At 42.0% G+C, this 24,023-nt stretch overlaps 1 protein-coding gene across 1 annotated transcript; it reads right to left on the minus strand.

Moving 5' to 3' along the window:
• Positions 1 to 10,972: 10,972 nt before the first annotated feature.
• On the minus strand, positions 10,973 to 24,023 carry inka2 (inka box actin regulator 2). The gene is made up of 2 exons (XM_080025453.1): positions 23,654 to 24,023; positions 10,973 to 13,834 (listed from the first exon to the last, which is right to left on the minus strand). Exons 1-2 carry the CDS (start codon positions 23,723 to 23,725, stop codon positions 12,575 to 12,577), a joined length of 1,332 nt encoding a protein of 443 aa, XP_079881579.1. The 5' UTR covers positions 23,726 to 24,023; the 3' UTR covers positions 10,973 to 12,574.

The raw sequence follows: 24,023 nt of genomic DNA on the forward strand, positions 1-24,023 counted from the left end.
GAATGTAGTCTTTAATTTCCAAAAGTGGGGGGTGTTTAAGTGCTACTACAAATGACCTATGGTTTCGCTAGCTTTAGTGTGTGTGAGAGTGTCTCGTGTTTCTTGTGGGAACTTCTCGCAGAAAGCCGCACTGAGCGACGATTCTGGACTTTTAGTTGCTGACGATTAGAAAAAGTGAAACGTGAGCGCATTCCTCAGGGCCAAGGTTGAGCTGTGTGGCTACACAGCTGAGGGCTTATTGAAAGATGAGCGCTTTGGCAGGAAAGTAGCCCACGGTCGGACCTGGAGGGGTCACAGAAACACATGCACCCACATAAATGCATGCTCGCACACCACATTCCCAATTCACCTCTCCCCCAATGCTGGAGTTGATCCCTTGTTTTATATGATCATCACACAAGTCCCATCATTATGTTCAGGCAGAAGCCAAAGTCTACTGCTGAATTGGCTGAATCATAACCTAACCCACTTTTTGTCAAAGCTCTGCAGGCTCTCTAAGTTGTAAAAGTTGTGCAACTGTGCTGCACTCAGGCATTGCATGCCCCAGATTTGGGATGGGAGAAGTGTTGTGAGGATGTGAGAGAGCGACAGCTGACTAGCTGGGACCGGAGACGAGGGCAGGGAGAGGGAGAGAAAGGGGGGAGGGGAGGTGGTCTTAGTGGTGGTCGGACAGTCAGCGCGTCCACTGCTGGGATCCCAGGGGAGGCTAAGCCAAAAGGGAAGGGACTACAGTTGCAGCTGTTGTTGCTCACACACACACACACACACACACACACACACACACACACACACACACACACACACACACACACACACACACACACACACACACACACACACACACACACACACACACACACACACACACACACACACACACACACACACACACACAAGATTATTCTTAGGCCATCAGTAAATGAACCATGCCGTCTTTTTACAGTAATGTGAAATCCTCACTGCCCTTTATTTGAAATGGTGTTAGAGCTGAAAGAATATTGATCAAAGCACATTTGATATTTTACTCTGAGGAGAAAGGAAAATGATAGACTGAACTTTCTTAGTCTTCCAACTTTGACACATTATCATGAGAGGAAATGTTGTAGCTATCTGGCCTTGATTTGGGCTACAACTGTGACTTTTTCAAAAACATTTCTATTATACCATCTTTGTTTTTTCGCCTCCCTATTTCAAGTTCAAGTTCCTTTATTTATTTTCTCTCTCTCTACTCACTACTAATTATTTTGCAAATTGTTTAACCCAAAAAGAAACCTATTACTGTAATGTCAAAATAACAAGCTCATGATCAAATAATGTAAGATAGTATAAAATAGCAACAGCAGCCCAAAAACAGGAAATAGTCTAGGATAATTGAATAATAAAGTCCAAGATTATGTTTTCAAATGACATCTTTTATGTAATCAAGAAATATCGAGTTAACGATGATATAAAATGCTTCAAATGGGCGTACACATGCATATCTGGCTTTTTTTTTGCCAGAAACTTGAACGATTCATTTACTTAGAAAATATTTGTCGAATTTTCTGTCAATCTTAGATGAATCATTTCATCTCTACAAGAGGCGAGCCACATTAAGTACTATCTTGTTGGAGAGAGGTTTCTACACTATAGAGTAGAAATGTTTGACAAGAGCCCAGAACCTCTGCAGCAATTATAAATTGCTTCTCTTGACAATGTGCTCGGGGACAGAAATATGAACTGACTGATGTGTTCTGATGTGCATCTCATAAAAAGCATCTCAGGCATTGAGTGTCGTGAGGAGCCTGATGATGTGACGAACTGCAGGGCTGCGACTCAGTTTTCTCTGTTGCTTTTTGTTTATTTATTAAAGACGCTGATGGAGGTTGTTGCACAGATTTAGAATCAATTTAGTGCACAGTTGATGCACAGGCAGTGAGTGCCGGCTCTGCCCTCAATGAACCTGTTAGTCATGCCGCAGCACTTTACTGTGCTGAGGAGGCAGAGCAAGCAGCAAACTGGACAGAGAGCTGCAGCTCAAGGGACTGAAGGGATGTTCTTCTTTGGATTTTTGGGAAATGTTTTATTACGTTTCTGTGCTGGATTTGAAAGAGTAAATGTGCTGCTGTTTTAGATATTTCTTAGCAGGAATGTGAAAGCAGTGCATATAAAACATCCTAACCTGAACATCATGTTGATATGAAATATGATTGTATGATATCCTGGACCGATAGCTTTAACAGTAAAGGAATAGTTTTGGGAATATGTATATTTAAGATTTTTTTCTACTCAAATGGTGACACGTAAGTGTACAGCCAGCAACCACTTAGCTAAGCCTAAAGACTGGAAACAGGTGGAAACAGCTAACTTAGCTTTGTCATAAGGTAACAAATCCGTATCACAGAACCTCTTAAGCTCACTAATAAACACGTACTGACAGACCTCCGTGAATCAGGCACCCAGTGGAAAATGAAAGTTCAGTTTATGGCGCCGCTGATGAATAATAGAAACAACTAAGTGTGGAAGATTTGAAGCCAATTTAATTAAAAACTAATATGAGTGGAAAATAAACCCAGATAACTGTAATATCATCATTCAAATCAATAAGGGATTCATATAAATTGAATTTTGTAAAATTTAGCTATATCACAATATGTGATACCTAGATATCAAGACAGTTATATTTAGTATTTGTACGGCTTAAAAAGTAGAACAACCAGCATCATCACAGAAACACCAACACAATAACAGATTCCCAGTTTGATAAGGAAAAATAAAGTGAAGACACAGAGTAGCATTTCATTCTGAAAACAGATTTAATTTACAAAGAGTCAGTGACAGTTTTACAGTCCACATGACACAGAATTACTACTGAAGGTTCGCAGAACCCTGATGAAAAATATCAACAACAGTGCAGAAAATAACACTTAGACAACTGTAAATAGGAGTAAATAAATGTTGCATTTACATACACATACTGTGTGATATGACATAAGCCTCACAGCGCAACTGCTCAGCAGAAACCGTCTGTGTGTGTGTCTGTGTGTGTTGGACCCTCTGGATGTGCTGTATATATTGACCTGAATACTAAGACAACACCATATGGATCGACTGGCCAAGACATCCAAAAGACCTGAGGCCTAATCCCTGCTGGTTTAGTTGATTGGTCTGGGCTCCCTTTAAAAACTGAGTGAAATTAACAGTTATTCATAATTATAACTAGAATTGCAATTCCTTGAAGAAATTGCGGTGTGAATGCTGACGCTAATGTTGAAGAAGCTGACGCTTCACTGCTGAATGTTGATGAAGAACGAAGGATGAATATATCTGAATCAACAGAATGGTTGAATAATAGAATGTTTGAAAAATGTGGAATATTTGGAAGTTTGAATGGACTTTCTAGCTGAATTGAGGAATGAATTATGACCTTGAAGTATGACCTCCAAAATTTAATCAGTTCATCTTTGAGTCAGAATCAACATTTGTGAAAAATTTGAAGAAAAACCGTGGAAGCGTTCATGAGAATGCAGTCACAAAAGGCAACGTCACAGTGACCTTGAAATTTGACCTTTGACCTCTAAACTCTTGTGATGTCATCTCTGAGTCATAATCAACATCTGTGCAAAATTTTAAGAAAATCCGGTGAAGTCTAAAATTTGGTGTTGGAATGGGGAATTGAACCCCCAACCCTGTGTTCAGCTCAATCAGAATACTACCATGTAATGTCCTGAAGGAGCTGAACATGTAGAATGTGGTATGAAGTTTATCGGATGAAAACTGACTGAGTAAAGGCAACTTGAATTTTGTGTGTGTGTGTGTGTGTGTGTGTGTGTGTGTGTGTGTGTGTGTGTGTGTGTGTGTGTGTGTGTGTGTGTGTGTGTGTGTGTGTGTGTGTGTGTGTGTGTGTGTGTGTGTCTGTGTGTGTGTGTGTGTGTGTGTGTGTGTGTGTGTGTGTGTGTGTCTATGTGTGTGTGTGTGTCTCTGTGTGTGTGTCTCTGTGTGTGTTTGTGTGTGTCTCTGTGTGTGTGTCTGTGTGTGTGTGTGTGTCTGTGTGTGTGTGGGTGTCTGTGTGTGTGTGTGTGTGTGTGTGTCTCTGTGTGTGTGTGTGTGTCTCTGTGTGTGTTTGTGTGTGTCTCTGTGTGTGTGTGTGTGTGTGTGTGTGTGTGTGTGTGTGTGTGTGTGTGTGTGTCTCTGTGTGTGTGTGTGTGTCTCTGTGTGTGTTTGTGTGTGTCTCTGTGTGTGTGTGTGTGTGTGTGTGTGTGTGTGTGTGTGTGTGTGTGTGGGTGTGGGTGTCTATGTGTGTGTGTGTGTGTGTCTCTGTGTGTTTTTGTGTGTGTCTCTGTGTGTGTGTCTGTGTGTGTGTGTGTCTGTGTGTGTGTGGGTGTCTGTGTGTGTGTGTGTGTGTGTCTCTGTGTGTGTGTGTGTGTGTCTCTGTGTGTGTTTGTGTGTGTCTCTGTGTGTGTGTGTGTGTGTGTGTGTGTGTGTGTGTGTGTGTGTGTGTGTGTGTGTGTGTGTGTGTGGGTGTCTATGTGTGTGTGTGTGTCTCTGTGTGTGTGTGTGTGTGTGTGTGTCTCTGTGTGTGTGTGTGTGTGTGTGTGTTTGTGTGTGTCTCTCTCTCTGTGCTCTCTATGGAGTTTGACCTACATTAGCCAATGATGTCATCGTTGAGTCATAGACAGGTGCACGTGCCAATGGTGTTACCATGGTTACAGAGAGCTAATCAGTGTCAATTGTAAACAGCTGCTAATCTACACACGTGCAGACACTTGTCTCCCCAAAGGATGACACTGACAGAGGTTTTAAATGAACGCATAAGCCCAAACTGCTCCCCCTATCTCGCAAACCGTTTGTCTGACAGAAAAAATAATGACACCGTGAGAACAGGAAGATTCCAATTAATATTCAGTGTGACATTTGGGTCTGTAGTGTAAACAATTTGGCTAGGCCAGCAAGTTGAAAATGGAGTACATGTGGCCTCTTTTCTAGGGATCTTGCTCAATCCACTCACTGTTTGATTTTGATAATGCGTGCCTTCAAACAAGGCTGTCTCATGAGAAAACTATACATTTGTTGAAAAAATTGTTCATGAGCTATGAAAGAGGGAAGTCAGCTGAATATTTATATGTTAGAATTATGTTTCTAGGATGACGTATGAATGAGCAGATAGGTTTGGCGTCATGTCCAAACTCTTCGAGTTTGGATCCTTCCCTATTCATTTGCATGGAGAGACTTTTATGTTTAATAAACCTTTAATATCTCTGAAGTTATACATTTTATGAAAAAATTGTGAATTATGAAAGTATGCTCCTGTGCAAGACGAACAGGAAGAACTTGAAATCGAGTTTCTACAATGAAGTATGAATGAGTAGGGACCATCATAATTTTGCATGAAATATTAAAATTCATAAAAGTTGAATTTATTTGAAATTTTGCAGTGTAGCAAAAAATTCTGAATCATACAGATTAATGTCCTGAAATAGCTGAACAATTGAAGGTGTATATGAAGTTTGTGGGAATAAGTATGAATGAGTGGCTGGGATCTGAATATTTTTCATAAAACGTTGAAGAAGTATGAAATTATGAAATTTTTTGAAAATGTTGAAATGGTCCTAGAAAGCCCTTGAAGAGCTGAAAATAATGATATGTGGAACATGTATGAAGGTTGAAGTATGTTGAAGTTATTGAACGCCAAAAAAGTGGCGGAATAAAAATAATAAGAATAACTAGAATTGCAATTCCTTGAAGAAATTGCGGTGTGAATGCTGACGCTAATGTTGAAGAAGCTGACGCTTCACTGCTGAATGTTGATGAAGAACGAAGGATGAATATATCTGAATCAACAGAATGGTTGAATAATAGAATGTTTGAAAAATGTGGAATATTTGGAAGTTTGAATGGACTTTCTAGCTGAATTGAGGAATGAATTATGACCTTGAAGTATGACCTCCAAAATTTAATCAGTTCATCTTTGAGTCAGAATCAACATTTGTGAAAAATTTGAAGAAAAACCGTGGAAGCGTTCATGAGAATGCAGTCACAAAAGGCAACGTCACAGTGACCTTGAAATTTGACCTTTGACCTCTAAACTCTTGTGATGTCATCTCTGAGTCATAATCAACATCTGTGCAAAATTTTAAGAAAATCCGGTGAAGTCTAAAATTTGGTGTTGGAATGGGGAATTGAACCCCCAACCCTGTGTTCAGCTCAATCAGAATACTACCATGTAATGTCCTGAAGGAGCTGAACATGTAGAATGTGGTATGAAGTTTATCGGATGAAAACTGACTGAGTAAAGGCAACTTGAATTTTGTGTGTGTGTGTGTGTGTGTGTGTGTGTGTGTGTGTGTGTGTGTGTGTGTGTGTGTGTGTGTGTGTGTGTGTGTGTGTGTGTGTGTGTGTGTGTGTGTGTGTGTGTGTGTGTGTGTGTGTGTGTGTGTGTCTGTGTGTGTGTGTGTGTGTGTCTGTGTGTCTGTGTGTGTGTGTGTGTGTGTGTGTGTGTGTCTATGTGTGTGTGTGTGTCTGTGTGTGTGTGTGTGTGTGTGTGTGTCTCTGTGTGTGTTTGTGTGTGTCTCTGTGTGTGTTTGTGTGTGTCTCTGTGTGTGTGTCTGTGTGTGTGTGTGTGTCTGTGTGTGTGTGGGTGTCTGTGTGTGTGTGTGTGTGTGTCTCTGTGTGTGTGTGTGTGTCTCTGTGTGTGTTTGTGTGTGTCTCTGTGTGTGTGTGTGTGTGTGTGTGTGTGTGTGTGTGTGTGTGTGTGTGTGTGTGTGTGTGTGTGTCTCTGTGTGTGTGTGTGTGTCTCTGTGTGTGTTTGTGTGTGTCTCTGTGTGTGTGTGTGTGTGTGTGTGGGTGTGGGTGTGGGTGTCTATGTGTGTGTGTGTGTGTGTCTCTGTGTGTGTTTGTGTGTGTCTCTGTGTGTGTGTCTGTGTGTGTGTGTGTCTGTGTGTGTGTGGGTGTCTGTGTGTGTGTGTGTGTGTGTGTGTGTCTCTGTGTGTGTTTGTGTGTGTCTCTGTGTGTGTGTGTGTGTGTGTGTGTGTGTGTGTGTGTGTGGGTGTGGGTGTCTATGTGTGTGTGTGTGTCTCTGTGTGTGTGTGTGTGTGTGTGTGTCTCTGTGTGTGTGTGTGTGTGTGTGTTTGTGTGTGTCTCTCTCTCTGTGCTCTCTATGGAGTTTGACCTACATTAGCCAATGATGTCATCGTTGAGTCATAGACAGGTGCACGTGCCAATGGTGTTACCATGGTTACAGAGAGCTAATCAGTGTCAATTGTAAACAGCTGCTAATCTACACACGTGCAGACACTTGTCTCCCCAAAGGATGACACTGACAGAGGTTTTAAATGAACGCATAAGCCCAAACTGCTCCCCCTATCTCGCAAACCGTTTGTCTGACAGAAAAAATAATGACACCGTGAGAACAGGAAGATTCCAATTAATATTCAGTGTGACATTTGGGTCTGTAGTGTAAACAATTTGGCTAGGCCAGCAAGTTGAAAATGGAGTACATGTGGCCTCTTTTCTAGGGATCTTGCTCAATCCACTCACTGTTTGATTTTGATAATGCGTGCCTTCAAACAAGGCTGTCTCATGAGAAAACTATACATTTGTTGAAAAAATTGTTCATGAGCTATGAAAGAGGGAAGTCAGCTGAATATTTATATGTTAGAATTATGTTTCTAGGATGACGTATGAATGAGCAGATAGGTTTGGCGTCATGTCCAAACTCTTCGAGTTTGGATCCTTCCCTATTCATTTGCATGGAGAGACTTTTATGTTTAATAAACCTTTAATATCTCTGAAGTCATACATTTTATGAAGAAATAGTGAATTATGAAAGTGTGCAACTGTGCAAGACGAACAGGAAGAGCTTGAAATCGAGTTTCTACGATGAAGTATGAACGAGTAGGGACCATCATAATTTTGCATGAAATATTAAAATTCATAAAAGTTGAATTTATTTGAAATTTTGCAGTGTAGCAAAAAATTCTGAATCATACAGATTAATGTCCTGAAATAGCTGAACAATTGAAGGTGTATATGAAGTTTGTGGGAATAAGTATTAATGAGTGGCTGGGATCTGAATATTTTTCATAAAACGTTGAATAAGTATGAAATTATGACTTTTTTTGAAAATGTTGAAATGGTCCTAGAAAGCCCTTGAAGAGCTGAAAATAATGATATGTGGAACATGTATGAAGGTTGAAGTATGTTGAAGTTATTGAACGCCAAAGAACGTACGGAATAATAAGAATAAATACGCAGAATATTAAAGCTGTGAATGCTTTCAGCATTCACACCAACTAGAATTGCAATTCCTTGAAGAAATTGCGGTGTGAATGCTGACGCTAATGTTGAAGAAGCTGACGCTTCACTGCTGAATGTTGATGAAGAACGAAGGATGAATATATCTGAATCAACAGAATGGTTGAATAATAGAATGTTTGAAAAATGTGGAATATTTGGAAGTTTGAATGGACTTTCTAGCTGAATTGAGGAATGAATTATGACCTTGAAGTATGACCTCCAAAATTTAATCAGTTCATCTTTGAGTCAGAATCAACATTTGTGAAAAATTTGAAGAAAAACCGTGGAAGCGTTCATGAGAATGCAGTCACAAAAGGCAACGTCACAGTGACCTTGAAATTTGACCTTTGACCTCTAAACTCTTGTGATGTCATCTCTGAGTCATAATCAACATCTGTGCAAAATTTTAAGAAAATCCGGTGAAGTCTAAAATTTGGTGTTGGAATGGGGAATTGAACCCCCAACCCTGTGTTCAGCTCAATCAGAATACTACCATGTAATGTCCTGAAGGAGCTGAACATGTAGAATGTGGTATGAAGTTTATCGGATGAAAACTGACTGAGTAAAGGCAACTTGAATTTTGTGTGTGTGTGTGTGTGTGTGTGTGTGTGTGTGTGTGTGTGTGTGTGTGTGTGTGTGTGTGTGTGTGTGTGTGTGTGTGTGTGTGTGTGTGTGTGTGTGTGTGTGTGTGTGTGTCTGTGTGTCTGTGTGTGTGTGTGTCTGTGTGTGTGTGTGTGTGTGTGTGTGTGTGTGTGTGTGTCTGTGTGTGTGTGTGTGTGTGTGTGTGTCTATGTGTGTGTGTGTGTCTCTGTGTGTGTGTGTGTGTGTGTTTGTGTGTGTCTCTGTGTGTGTTTGTGTGTGTCTCTGTGTGTGTGTCTGTGTGTGTGTGTGTGTCTGTGTGTGTGTGGGTGTCTGTGTGTCTGTGTGTGTGTGGGTGTCTCTGTGTGTGTGTGTGTGTGTGTGTCTCTGTGTGTGTTTGTGTGTGTCTCTGTGTGTGTGTGTGTGTGTGTGTGTGTGTGTGTGTGTGTGTGTGTGTGTCTCTGTGTGTGTGTGTGTGTCTCTGTGTGTGTTTGTGTGTGTCTCTGTGTGTGTGTGTGTGTGTGTGTGTGTGTGTGTGGGTGTGGGTGTGGGTGTGGGTGTCTATGTGTGTGTGTGTGTGTGTCTCTGTGTGTGTTTGTGTGTGTCTCTGTGTGTGTGTCTGTGTGTGTGTGTGTCTGTGTGTGTGTGGGTGTCTGTGTGTGTGTGTGTGTGTGTCTCTGTGTGTGTGTGTGTGTGTCTCTGTGTGTGTTTGTGTGTGTCTCTGTGTGTGTGTGTGTGTGTGTGTGTGTGTGTGTGTGTGTGTGTGTGTGTGTGTGTGTGTGTGTGTGTGGGTGTGGGTGTCTATGTGTGTGTGTGTGTCTCTGTGTGTGTGTGTGTGTGTGTGTGTTTGTGTGTCTCTGTGTGTGTGTGTGTGTGTGTGTTTGTGTGTGTCTCTCTCTCTGTGCTCTCTATGGAGTTTGACCTACATTAGCCAATGATGTCATCGTTGAGTCATAGACAGGTGCACGTGCCAATGGTGTTACCATGGTTACAGAGAGCTAATCAGTGTCAATTGTAAACAGCTGCTAATCTACACACGTGCAGACACTTGTCTCCCCAAAGGATGACACTGACAGAGGTTTTAAATGAACGCATAAGCCCAAACTGCTCCCCCTATCTCGCAAACCGTTTGTCTGACAGAAAAAATAATGACACCGTGAGAACAGGAAGATTCCAATTAATATTCAGTGTGACATTTGGGTCTGTAGTGTAAACAATTTGGCTAGGCCAGCAAGTTGAAAATGGAGTACATGTGGCCTCTTTTCTAGGGATCTTGCTCAATCCACTCACTGTTTGATTTTGATAATGCGTGCCTTCAAACAAGGCTGTCTCATGAGAAAACTATACATTTGTTGAAAAAATTGTTCATGAGCTATGAAAGAGGGAAGTCAGCTGAATATTTATATGTTAGAATTATGTTTCTAGGATGACGTATGAATGAGCAGATAGGTTTGGCGTCATGTCCAAACTCTTCGAGTTTGGATCCTTCCCTATTCATTTGCATGGAGAGATTGTTTGTTTATTAAACCTTTAATATCTCTGAAGTTATACATTTTATGAAAAAATTGTGAATTATGAAAGTATGCTCCTGTGCAAGACGAACAGGACAAACTTTGAATGGAGTTTCTACGATGAAGTATGAATGAGTAGGGACCATCATAATTTTGCATGAAATATTAAAATTCATAAAAGTTGAATTTATTTGAAATTTTGCAGTGTAGCAAAAAATTCTGAATCATACAGATTAATGTCCTGAAATAGCTGAACAATTGAAGGTGTATATGAAGTTTGTGGGAATAAGTATGAATGAGTGGCTGGGATCTGAATATTTTTCATAAAACGTTGAAGAAGTATGAAATTATGAAATTTTTTGAAAATGTTGAAATGGTCCTAGAAAGCCCTTGAAGAGCTGAAAATAATGATATGTGGAACATGTATGAAGGTTGAAGTATGTTGAAGTTATTGAACGCCAAAAAAGTGGCGGAATAAAAATAATAAGAATAAATACGCAGAATATTAAAGCTGTGAATGCTTTCAGCATTCACACCAAATACGCAGAATATTAAAGCTGTGAATGCTTTCAGCATTCACACCAATAAGTTAGAGTAACAAATTGTCCTTGCATAGCAGTGGTCCTCTATAAAATTTTATTTTTTTTAGTCAGAGCGGGCAGTATTGTCTGTAATCCTGAGGGAATCCTGATATGTATGTGAATTGGTCAAAGAAGCATTATTTATGTATTTCTTTTTAACTGCTATGATGCTGTTTGAAATTAAAAACAATGAAACAGTTTAGTATGATACAAGAGAATAGATTCTTTAAGTCGACTCATGAACGATTAACCCATCAGTTTGTGGTTTAAATACAAGTGTGGCGTTTATGCTTACATGTTATTGTGATAACCGTAATATTACTTTGACATAATTATCTGTGCAGAATAATGAAAACCATGCGATGGGATATTACAGTAAATGTTTGTTATTGCTGCTGTAAGGTTGATGACAAATTATGTACAATGCTCTGTACATTTCACTTCATACTGTCTGATAGAGATTACTGGTCTTTACCTCCTCACCCAACTGTGTCATCAACTGTTGCAGCCCTGTAATGTATTCACCTCTGTCTGTATATACAGTATAACACCATCATCATAATTCAGTCCATTCACAAAGCTTTGGGATTATATGAGGCCGTTTTGCATTTTCTTCAAGCCTGTGTTGAATGGGCTTTACATAACGACGTGGTACCAGATGGCAGTTAGTCAGTCAGTCAGTACTGGCTGTGCCATCTTTACCCCCTCCTCACTCTGCACTAACAACCCAGGAGGACTGACAGTTGACTCAACATGTGCCACGTGTATGTGGCAGAGAAGGAAAAATGATATTTCTAACATGACAGCACGCCCAACATTGCTGATTACAAGGGAAAAATCTCAAAGTTTAATGTGCAATCTTTGAACGAGTTATTCACTGCCTGACTGCACTGTTTGAGATGAGGCCAGGACTCTCTAAGTGTATTTGAATCCAAGTGTTCAGCGTCTCGTAGTTTACTCCTGTGTAACATTCGTTCCCTGAGCAAGGTGAATGAGACCATCTGGTGAAGTTATATCTGAGTTTCTAAGGCGTCAATGCCAGTTGGAAACAAAAAGGGATCATGTGACTTTTGTTTAGTGGCAGTGCATTCACTAACAGCTGTTCATAGCATCGCATATCAAAAACAGTAACCATGCAATCCAACAGTTGGTGTTGCTATACATAGATGCAGATAAGTGAGAGTTTGCCCTTTAACATAGAAGTGAAAAAAAAGTCTGTGGATGTTTTCATAAAGATTTGTGGAGATGATGACATTCTGAGAAAGATGCCCATTTCAAAGTACCGTCTTTTAAGACATCCAGAGATGCAAAAACACATAAGAAGACATTTTGATGATACAAAAACTTGCAGCGAACGTCCTCATAAAAATGTCAAAGACACACACTGACACACCAAGATGCACACTGAAAACGAGGTTTAGGTTTTAGGATTGTCAGAGAAAATGTTGCCCTGATAATCTCATTGTGAGTGTGAAGTTCATCGGTTCATTTTTGGAAGATAACTGTGTCCAAGCCTCTCATACACTTCATTCATTCATTTCCCTCCACCGCGGCCAGAATCCCCCCAGCACCTGTCACTTATTCAATCTGGCATCACTGGCCTATAGTCTGTTGGCCATGGATTCACTGTCAGACCCACACAGCTGTGTTGTAGTCAAACAAGGGCTGCATTTTCTCCAGAACAGTCTCTGGCTGTCTCCTGTCTAAATAAATCCCAGGAAATGGCTGCTGGTGGTCCTGGGGGAACTGGTGTTGGTGGTTTCTCTCGGCTTCAGCTGGATGCGGACACGGCCTGCCTTTGCCCTGCTGTCCATTTGCCCAGAACGGCAGGTAGAAGCTGCCTTTTGTACTTTTGGGAACCATTTTCTTTGGCCTTTTGAAGAGATCGTCGTCTGTCAGTTCGGGAGCCATCCAGCCGGGCCTCTCCTTGAGCAGCTTGTCCCTGTCTGGCCGGACGCTGCGCAGGAACTTCTTGAAGATGTTCGTGGTCAAGGAGAACTTCTTGCAGATCTCCTGAGAGCGGCTGAGGCGTAGAGGGTGAGCCGGGGAGTCCGGTCTGTCCGCCCCACTGAAAGGTATCCTCTCCTCTCTCCTCTTCCCCCTCTCCTCCTCCTCTTCCCCCTCTTCCCTGTCCACCTCGGGCAGGTCCAGCCAGTTTCCCACCAGGTCTGCAAAGACGTTGTCACCCAGCACCAACGGTTGACGGTTGCGGCTGCGACTCATGAGCGACGAGGTCCAGTCGCCGGCGTCTTCTGTGCTGTCCTTGGAGTAGTCGCTGTCCAGTGAGGGGCCCTCTCTGGAGAGGCTGTACAGGATCCCGGGTAGGTCCAGGGTCTGGGCGCGACGGGGAACCTGTGGTTGAGGGTAGGGCTCTGGTGGAGGGTTTCCAACTGTTGGTCCATAGAAATCCACCTGCGGGGCGGTGTATCCTGACCATCTCTTGGGTATGGACTCAAGGTCGTTCTTGCTTCTTGCGCTGTTCTCACTGCTCTCACTGCTCCCACTGCTCCCACTGCTCCCACTGCTCTCACTCTCAGTCTCAAGGCTAGATGCCGAGGAAGACGAGGTTCCCAGGCTGCTTCTGTTTCGAGAGGGGCCCCTGCTATTCAGGCTAAAGGTGTTTCCGCTCACCAGAGACGGCCTAGGACTTGCCATTGGACTAGGGCTGGCCACCTCGGGCATGTCTTGATCTTCGTTCGAGCTGGAAGCCACTGTAGCCGATGCTTCAGCTTGCGGAACAGTATGTGGAAGTCCTCGGTTAATGGGCCGACCCGAAACGTCGAGGTTTTGTAGCGCTGTCTGAACCTGGAGAAGCTTGAGTTCCTGGAGGGCTCCCATCATGGAGTTCATCTGAGCGTGGAGGCCATCTCCAGCCTCTTTCATAGACGCCTGCAGGGAGACAGAAAGAGCAAAATATAAGAGAGACGATGATGAGAGACAAAAAACTAAAAACCTCCAGTAGGACTTCACAGCTCAAGCCCTTGTAAGAGATCATCAATTCAAAAATGTTACTCTTCAGACTCCTGTTGACCCATCTCATCCATCAAACACTGATTTCTTCAATACCCCCCCTACATGTTCATCATTTATCTCAGCACCAGCACAAATCCAATTACACACACTCTCAGCTGGCAGCATCAAAGGCATTTAATACATGTATTTAATGAATAAAAACCCACAGTACTAGTCCTGCTTTTTGTCTCTGTGTCGGTTAGACTCTTCTCTTGTGCGTTTCAGAGTGCACACTTTGTTTAATTATGAGTCATGTGACCTAGTTTTAGATGACAGGCCAGGATCCCATATGGCCTTCGTACTACACAGGAGCCAACCCGTGACAGCTGTAAAACTGACTAGCTTGCCAACCCCCCACCCCCAAATCTTTTACTCTTTCTAAATTTTTTATCTTTCTTTTTTACATCCATCCATTTACTTCACCCAATATTTACCTCCTCCTCCTCGGAGCTCTTTGTCTTCACTCTTACTTCTCTATGTGTAGCAGTTATCATACACTTGGCTTTTATCCTCCTACTCCTCCTCCTCCTCCTCTCTCTTTCCGCTCTCATCAGTGATCTGACCTTACACTCTTCCGTTCAAGGCAGACGGAAAGCCCGGAGGCAGCATCTTGACCTTTGTCTTAACTTGTAGGCTTGAATCATTTCACACCTTGACCCAGACACTGATTCATTCTTTTGATATAACAACGGGTTATGCTGACATAGGCAAACTCTAGCAACTGATTGATAACCTGCTTCAGAACCCTCCCTTAATAATAATACAAAAAAAAGATCTAAGGAAAATGAGAGAAAGCCTGCAAGGAATTTTGAAAAGATGTAACAGTCTTTGGGAAAATGTGGGTTAAAACTTCTTGGGCCCCCCCTAGCAGACAACACTGATTGACCATAAACCGAGCTGTCTGTCAGTTAAAACGCAACAACCCTTTTAACTAAACACAGGTGCACTTTATTGCATTTAAAACAGGCCTCTATTATGCGAACAAACACATACCGAAATATTAGAACTTGCAGGACCCGCAGCTCAATTCTATCAAACAAATATCAAGAATCATTAGAAACCCCACACCTTACCTCCTTTCACCTTCCACAAAGCAGGAGCTATAGATATCCCTGTCTGTCTCTGTTGTCCTTATGATGCACCTCTGCCAGCCTGTCCCTGTCTCTCACCTTTCAAACAGATCAGCGTGACGGCCCTCTATATGTATCTCTCGCCAATGGGGGCACCCCACTGCTGTGTGTAACAGCCAATCAACGCTGCCCGTCTAGACTAGAACCCCCCCAAAAACGGTGGGGGGAGTGGGGTTACTGAGGCGAACAGGGACTGACAATGAGGGGGGAGAGGGCGAGTGAGAGGGATGGGGAGAGTCAGCCGGATGAGCGGGGATGGAAAGAGGGGAGGGGGGCTGTGTATGTGTGTGTGATGGGGAGGGATCCCTCGCCATATGTTTAGATGTCGAAGAGAAAACTGTTGATGGGTTTAATTATAGATGACACCATAATCACACAAGAGGTCATGGTTGGGAGAATGGGGGGTTAGTTTGAGGTGTGTGTGATACTTAATCTGGGGGGAGCATTGATTGCATTGCCCCCCGGGTGGGAAAAGTAGCAGTGCAGGACAACTGACGTACAGCATCATAAAGCCATTGCTATAATCACCGTGAGAGAAAGAAATGTTGCAAGATGTGTAGGTTTTATGGGAAAACACACAAATGTTATAAAAAAAACATTTAGATTAAAAAAGAAAATTCTAGTCATGAAAAAAATCTGGCAAATATTCAAGAAAAGGGTTAGCGCCCCAAAACCGTGTGTTTATTTTGTATTTAATTCTGCCAGTCTTACACTTTTCTCAAGTCTGAAATATCAACAACCACAGACATTCATGGTCCCCTGATGATTAGGCCTATACTGACTTTTGGTGATCCCCTGAATTATCCTTTAGCGCTACAACTATTGGAGGAGTTGCCAGAATAGTTTGTAATTATTGTTCTCAGAACCCGAGGGGATGTCTTTAAAATCAATTAGCAGTCTATAACTAAAGACATTCCATTTATAATTACATAAAACAAGAGAAATTAAGAAAATATTTAAAATTGAGACGCTTGTACCAGAGAATGTTTGGCATTCCTCCTTTGATAAAGCACATCATTGATCATCCTGTTAACCAGTCGGTTAATCAATTCAGCACTATATTCTCAAGGGCCATTTCACCTTCTTTAAGACTTATCCAATACCCTGCATCATTAACGTTAAACCACTAGGTTAAACATTGCCCCTCATTGCTAACATATGGCTGAATAGGTGCACAGGGAGAGTCTACAGCCTGTACGATCAGATAATAAGCCTATCAACGCACATGCTGGGAACAAAAGCCTCAGAGCTTCCCCTTTGGCTCGCTAAATTAGGCAGCGAAGGTACGTGTAATTAGCACCATCAGGTTGCCTCTTGTCCTTTTTTTTGCCTTTCCACATATGGCTGACTGCATTAGCTGGAGTTGTGTGTCCCAGGAGACGCTGGGAAAGACTGCATAATTACTGTTTACTTTCCTCCACATCAAAGCTTAACAAGTTGATGTGTGCAGTAAGTTATGTATTGTCCTTACATCTTTGGAGGCAGACATGTGGCTTTAGAAAGTGTATGCAGGGGTCAGCGGAGGGATTACCGTCCTGCACCCTGAGCTGCTAGTGAAATCTGGACCACTTAAATGTATTAAATCTGTTTTTTTGAAATGTTATATCCTAAACACAAACCATTATCATGTGGTCTCAAAAGGGCCACACCTGTTTGCACACGCTCTACAAAAACTACTCTAATTTTACACTCACATGCAACTTTTCCATTATCCGCCACAAAAAACGCAGGCGTTCCTGAAGGCTATTTTAAAAACACACAGAGTTGTTTACTGACATTTTCTATTCTGAGGCCGTATTAATAATTCATATTGTGCCCTGGGGGACCACACAAAGGAACAGTAGTAAACCCCTATTATTCCACCTTTGCCATGCCAACTAACCCAAGGCACTCCACCACTGCTGTTTGGATGCTGGACTTTGTGGCCCAAATATGTCAGCCTTCCCAACCTTTATTCAGGCGTCTACTCCGGATGCTAAAAAAAGGACTTTACAATAATGTCTCGTGGCAGTTTCTAATTTAAACACAGATGTTGTTCATGCTGTGTGAAGTCTCATTTTTTTTTACAATGTGAGAATCTGCTCAGGGCCTCATTGGGACAAATACGCAGACACAAACCTGACAACCATCTCAAGCACCTTAAGGTCTTATCCAGAAAAAATGAAGATGAAAAAAACAATCTGTCTAATCAAATTTAACAAGACAACTGGGATGTAATTGGGGCTGCGGGGGAATTGCTGTGCTCTGTGCTGTGTGCTGTGTGTGTGTCGTTAACCCAGTCTTGTGAAGTTTGGTCGAAATCTTCCTTTTGAACTTAAGCCTTCAAACTATTTCGGCCATTTAATCCATCAAGCGAGTGTTTCCATAAAAAGATCACTCTAAAAGAAGCAAGCCAAGTGAAAATGTGCTGAATGAATAAGTGAAAGACAAACAGGGGCTGTCCTGATTCTCCCCCTTCATCCTCCACTGCTCCCTCTCTGCTGCGGTGATGCCGGCCAACCAGACGTAATAGCCAATTAAAGGATGAATGCTTCAAAGTTTAAGAACAATGGCTGGCTGTCTTGAATTAATGTTGAATGGAGGCTTATTAAAAAAAGTTCTGACCATAAAAAAATAAAAAAAATAAAAAATCTGTTGATTGGTGAATTTTTATTTCATATTCTTACATCATGATTTCATCTACTGTGTGGATGCGTCCACAAACCACTCAATACCAATACAAGTCAATTAATTAAACAAAAAATAAAGCATAAACCAGTGCTCCTCCTGTACTGTCTTTTGAGCTATATCTGCCTTCACTGTAGCCGAGACACTACCACCTTAAGCTATAGAGGGAAAAATAAATTCACTGTGCAAACGCACTGAGCTCACACATACTAACATGTCCAAACATGCCACGCTTGAATGGAGTCAGTGTCTTATTTTTTTAAAGGCACGCATGTGTACGCTCGCATGTTGTGTTCACTGACATACATTGGCTGGAGTGTTAGAGGGTTCGAAATAAACACGCAAACAAGAAATCCAAAAATACAATCATACCGCTATATTCAGGCTGTTAAAATCCAGGTCATACACTGTTGTTGTTTATGTGTTAATAGGCTGGAGGGGGAGGAAACAGTGAGGCCAAGGTTATCAGGCCCAAAAGGTCTTCCTGTTTAGAAGGAGCTGGCCAGCGGAGGCAGTTAAGTTAACTCCACCCTCCCTCCACCTCAACCCATAATTAAAAATGAATAGTGGGCTGTGCGGGTCAAGGGCAGGGAATGGGGTCTCTGTCCGGGGCGATACAGAGAGGGTCTCTGTGACTAAACCACTGGACACGCCATAGACCGCTTTGGACAGCCCCGAGGTCGCTATCAAGAGGGCAATAAAACTGTGGAGCATTTCGCTGAGGGAAATACATTACTGTGCTCACGGCAATGAATGCCTCTTTGACGAAAAAGGTTATATGGTGACTCTGTTTGGTTGGGATGTCCTCGGGGTCATGTTCAGGGAAAGACGAAGTGTGAATAATGTTCAACAAGACTGTGTGGGACACAAATACCCCCTTCCTATGATGTCATGACAAATTGATGATTCAGTGTAGACATCTGCATTTTCAGCCACACGTTTTCTACTTCGAATATTGTAATATGCCTTTGATATACAGGTATGCCAGTCTTGAACTTAAAGGCTATGTGGATAACTAAATGACAAGAACATGTCAGATGTGGAATAGGGAGCTGCTACTCCCATAAGAAAGAAGCCATGATCCATGATCATTTCTTCATCTTAACTTAGTATCTATAAGGCTTAACCTTAAACACCATTCAGAACAAACTATAGGGTTGAGTTTTGATTTATTTTCAGTGCCTAAAGCTAACCATCCAAAGTGTCATCTGGTCCTCCAAAGTGTCAGATTTGGAGGACCAGATGGTCATTTCTGTGGGTTGTCCAGAGCAATGGGAACACTGTTTCTGGAGATAGAGATGCTGCTCATGAAAGACATAGCATTCACCTCCATTATAGTGGATCTGAAAGACAGACATCCCAAATGTTTGGCCAATAAAACTCAAACTATCAGCAGGTGATGAAATGCAGAACTGACCCTTTTTAAAAACCGAATGTATTGCTGCTTTTCTGAAGTGCCACCCTGAAGTCCCTGACGACCTTTTCAGAGATGGGAGGTGGTTTAATGGCTTGTTTCCTGCTAGAGCTCATTTGTGCCATCCACAAAAGCAATGCCGCTGTGGGAGACCCAGGGTGATTAGAAACCAGCGTAATGTTTTTGCAGATGATATTTGGAGACAGTCTGGGACCCACTCCGTTGTCTTCCTGGCTGAAAAATGTTTCACTGTAAGCAATGTGATCATTAAATAGATGCCTGATAACTCTGCAGTTGACGTCAGTACCTTGTGTGTGTGTGTGTGTGTGTGTGTGTGTGTGTGGGCAGTGAAAGTGCACGGCCAATTCCTCAGCCCACATTGGACATCAAGTGTGACGTTAATTTTGCAGAGACTCCAGATCCTTCCCCCGACTTAGTCTAACATCAAAAGCAGGGACATCGTGATTGCAGTATGCTTTCATGCATCAGCAGCATTTGAAAGCTCATTTAGTTCACTGAGTTATTGCGAGCAAATGGGTCTTTAATGTATTCTATTATAAAACTTATAGTAATTTTTCATATATAGAGAGTGCATGGCATGGTCAGTTTAGTGTGGACTCAAGAACATTTGATTATTTAGTTATAAATCAAATGAAAGTCTATGGGTCTCCAAAGACTTGATTCAAATGTAACATTAACAGTGGATTGAATGGCTTTATGAAACCATAGATAATTGTCCCCCACAGATTTACTTCATATTTCTCGCATCTTTAAGCTCATTGTTTGGGTTTTATGGGCTGCAACTTGTGACCAGCAACAAGACAGGTATTATTCTCAGGGAATTGGTGGAGAGCAAAAACTGAGCTGTAATAGGCGTCCATATGATGACGTGAAAAAACATGACTTTGTGCAGTGATAATTTGTCAATGTTCTGTTTACTGCTTAGACCACTGCCCCCAAGTGGCCAAAAAAATCAATTATTGCTACTTTAATCTTGTATCGGAACAATCGAACGACCCTATTTCTATTTGGCCAGTGAGAAAGCAATAATGGAAGACGAAATGTAATTTGACTCAAGACACAACAACACACAAGAGCACAATATTGAACTAAACCTCAGTGAGAGCAATATACCCATGAGAAATAATCCAGATATTTATCTTCAAATCAAAGCAAACAGTATAGGAGAGTCTCAAGTCGATCTTAGACCTGCCGGGTTACGTGTGTGGTTACAGCAGCAGCATAATTGACCAATCAACTGTCTCTCTTTCCAAACAATAAATCCTCAATGTCTTCAGCTGTGATCTCCGTTCTGTGAACCATGATAAAGCAGGTTACGTGTAACAGTAATGATAAACATACTTTGTAAAAAAGGGTTAGCGGTTCCATCTCAAACACAATGCTGCTCACCCACGCAAAACCCCACAGCTGCCACAAAGAGCTGGGCCAATTTTAGCCCAGGGGAAGGAAGGGCAAGTTTGGAGAATAGGGAGGCACTGAACAAACGAGCTTAAAGTTAAACCACTACGCAGCTGTGAGTGTGTTTCTATAGAGTTTTCTGAACCCACACCCATAAGGTAACAAAGAACGTGCAACTTTACTTTGAGGCACTACACTACCCAGAAAATACACCACAGGTTTGGCACTTGTGTGATTTCATGAGCTCATACTTTCTGGCTTTGGTGTTGAATTCCAAGGTGACAATCATGTTTGAGATGCACCTCAGGCGTTTCGCGGGGATGAAGGAGTTATATGATGCATATGAAATGAGCTTCAGCTGCGATGATGACATCAAAAGGATTGACTTCTGCTTTAGTGTCTAGAAACGCTGGTGTTAAACAGGTGGGAAGCCTGCGTTTACACACCATGACTCAAAGGCATGTCAGCGTTTGTATCTTCGGCTCTTTAAGTCTGCACGAAGGGGCCTATGTTGTGTTTTTCATGACTCTTTGTCTGTTGCGCGAATAATGAGTCATGCTTGTACGTAGAAAAAAAAGAAAAAAAAAAGTCATTGTGACCATAATATCCTCAGGATCTCTATGGAGGCTAGCAGTGAAACAATAGAAACTAAAAGCCTGTTGACAAGTGGAGAGATGAAAAAACGATAATAATACACTCCTGACTTGAAAACTAATCTGCCTAAAGTTTGAGTTTAGGTGTCACCTTCGCCTCCCATGTAATGAGTCGGGTGAAAGGTCAAATGTTGGTGCGTGACACTACGACCCGACACTACCCCACACACAGTCTGACCCCCCGCCATCCCTGACACAGTGTTCACACACTCGTCTTCTCTGGGAGCAGACAGTGTCATCGGGTTTCAAGGGTGTCTATTGTGGAGAGCATTAAGTTCACCATTGTAATTTCACTTTCACACATGTGGCTTTTACTGTCCTGCTTACACATTTGATATAACACTACTGACCCTGCAAAGTAAATTCACTATTTTAACATGTATCAAGGTGACGATTTAATGAAGCTTCAGCAAATTACAGTTTGCCATTATTTCAATATATGGGATACTTAGGTTGATAAATCATTTTCACATGCGCTCATTGCTTCCATGGGGGTAATTTCCCATGTGTTGCTGGCAGCTGTTGGTGTCAATACGATATGAAAAATCAACCCACTTCTTTTCAGGGCGAAGAGAGCTCCATTATTTCACAGAACATCAAGTCTGCGAGGGAAATATGTAGTGCAGTCACACCGATCTGTTGCATTAATGATGATGATAATGTAAGTTTGACTAAAGTAAGACTTTATACTTACTGTGATGCTTTACACAATTCATGCAGGACTCAACACTCTGCTAAGTGGTTTCAAACAACACAGACATGAGTGGCAATCAATGGCTCCCTGAAACACAAAACAGTTGTCTGTGTACAAACATTTTAAACAACTGGCATAGTCCAATAAAAACGGCAACACAGTCTGAGGTGGGTACTTAATATTATCACTGTGTTGCAGATGGAGCTGGTTTACCACTCTCCACTGAGCACTGGAAGTAAATCCGCCACAGTTGGACGAAAAGTGACAACTTTGGCATAGGCTCCGCTTGCCTTCTGAAACAACAGATTGCAGCCCACATGGTCCGGGTGCAAGAGGAGACTGCCTGGCCTTCCTAACCGGCATCTGCTCTGTGTTCTCTTGTTTGATCCCCCAGCATGGCACAACGATATTTCACTCTTTCTATTATGTTACCAAAATGAGATATGGCTATAGCTATAAGGCAACATGTCCTCCTGGCATTGACGCCTCCTCCCCTGAAATCTCAAGTGTCACTTCACAGACGTGTGGCTACTTTGGAGGAGCGAATCAAGGAGTCACAGAGCAGATCATGTTGCAAAAGCGCGCAGCCATGCGAGGCTTTGCTGTGGGCCAGTGCCTCGATAGAAAGTCTGCTTTGAAGATGATTCCAAATGAAATGTGTGCCAGTTAAGGCTCCTTTGAAAATGGGTCCACAGTGTGTCGCTGCCAAGTGATTTGGGTGCGAGGGTGCAGCTTGGACATTTTTGTTTTTACATTTCAAAGACCAGGGGAAAAAGATATCAGCCCCAGCATGCCGCCATCAAACATATTTGTTTATTAGAGGAGCGGAGATGCAGAACATATACATGAGGAGGCAATGACAAATTAATTTAGGGCATAATGTGATGAAACTCACTGTGACTGCCAATTCCGCTCACTCGCTTATGAAAGCAAAACCTCACAGCAGTCTTTCGTTGGACTGAAGCTATTGATGACTTCCTTTTTCAATTTAATCAGATTTTATTAATTGCATCTATGGAATGTTTGTCTCAGGTTCCTAGAGCAGTGACATCCTCCAATGTCTTGTTTTGATCAACAATCCATAACCCTTAAGATTCTAATTTGACAATGATATGAAACAGAGTAAAAACAGGAAATCCTCACATTTAAGGAGCAAGAACCAGCAAATGATTGACATTTCTGCCTCAGAAAGCACAATCGAACAATTATTCAGCTATCAAACTAGTTGCGACAAACACATCTTCTGTTTATCTTCTTATCATTAACAGACCTTTCGTTTCAGTTATATTGCAACACATAATTCAATTCACAACAACAGATCAATATATTGTGAATCTTACAATTATTTATTTTGGAAACCATCAGAAGGGGAACAGTGCTCCTTTGGAGAAGAGTAAAAAAAACTGTCTTGATCTCATTAAGCTTAAAACATCTGTCCCAGATGTGTGGACAGAGAGCAGGATGTGTACACATGTCTGTGGTGCTCAAAGCCTTAAGCCTAGACACAGAATGATGCGATTAAAAAAATACACACGCACACCCCGACTGATGATATAAACTAGAGTATGGGAGAAATCAGTTTGTATATACTGTATATTTTTATGAGAAATACATTTAATTGCCGATAAAAATGCTGCGTTTTTATGTACATAAATAAAGTAGGACAGCATCCCCCGGTTCTGATTGCATTAGTAGAAGTAGCAACATAACATAACATACCAGTTCTTGCTTCAGCCGTCTCAGACACGCGTCCATGTTCTTGCATTCTGGTTTGGAGAGCTGTTGTTCCATTTTATTTAGAAACACACAGGATATCAGATGAAACGCTTCGCCAACCGCCGCTCGAGCATGACTATGAAAAGCCCTTTCTCCTGGGCAGGAAATTTGAAAACAACGGTCTCGTGGGTGAACAGAAAACAATTTGAAATTTGGTGGTGCGCAAATCCTGCTGAGGAATGCGCGCACGGCACTGCTCGTGATGACGCGACTTCTTCAATTAAAAAATGAAACTCCTGAAACGCGTTTACTCCAAAATAAAATGGTAATGGGTTCCTTATTGTGGCTGCATCAATTCACTCAGTCTGCGTGT

The sequence above is a fragment of the Ammodytes marinus genome (assembly GCF_949987685.1).
Source record: "Ammodytes marinus genome assembly, chromosome: 4".
NCBI classification, from domain to species: Eukaryota; Metazoa; Chordata; class Actinopteri; order Uranoscopiformes; family Ammodytidae; genus Ammodytes; species Ammodytes marinus.

Excerpts from the sequence above, each read along its gene's own strand:
- inka2 (XM_080025453.1), bottom strand. The coding sequence starts at position 23,725 with ATGGAACAACAGCTCTCCAAACCAGAATGCAAGAACATGGACGCGTGT. Across the intron at positions 13,835-23,653 it reads GACGGCTGAAGCAAGAACTG|GCGTCTATGAAAGAGGCTGG; the intron begins GTATGTTATGTT and ends GTCTCCCTGCAG.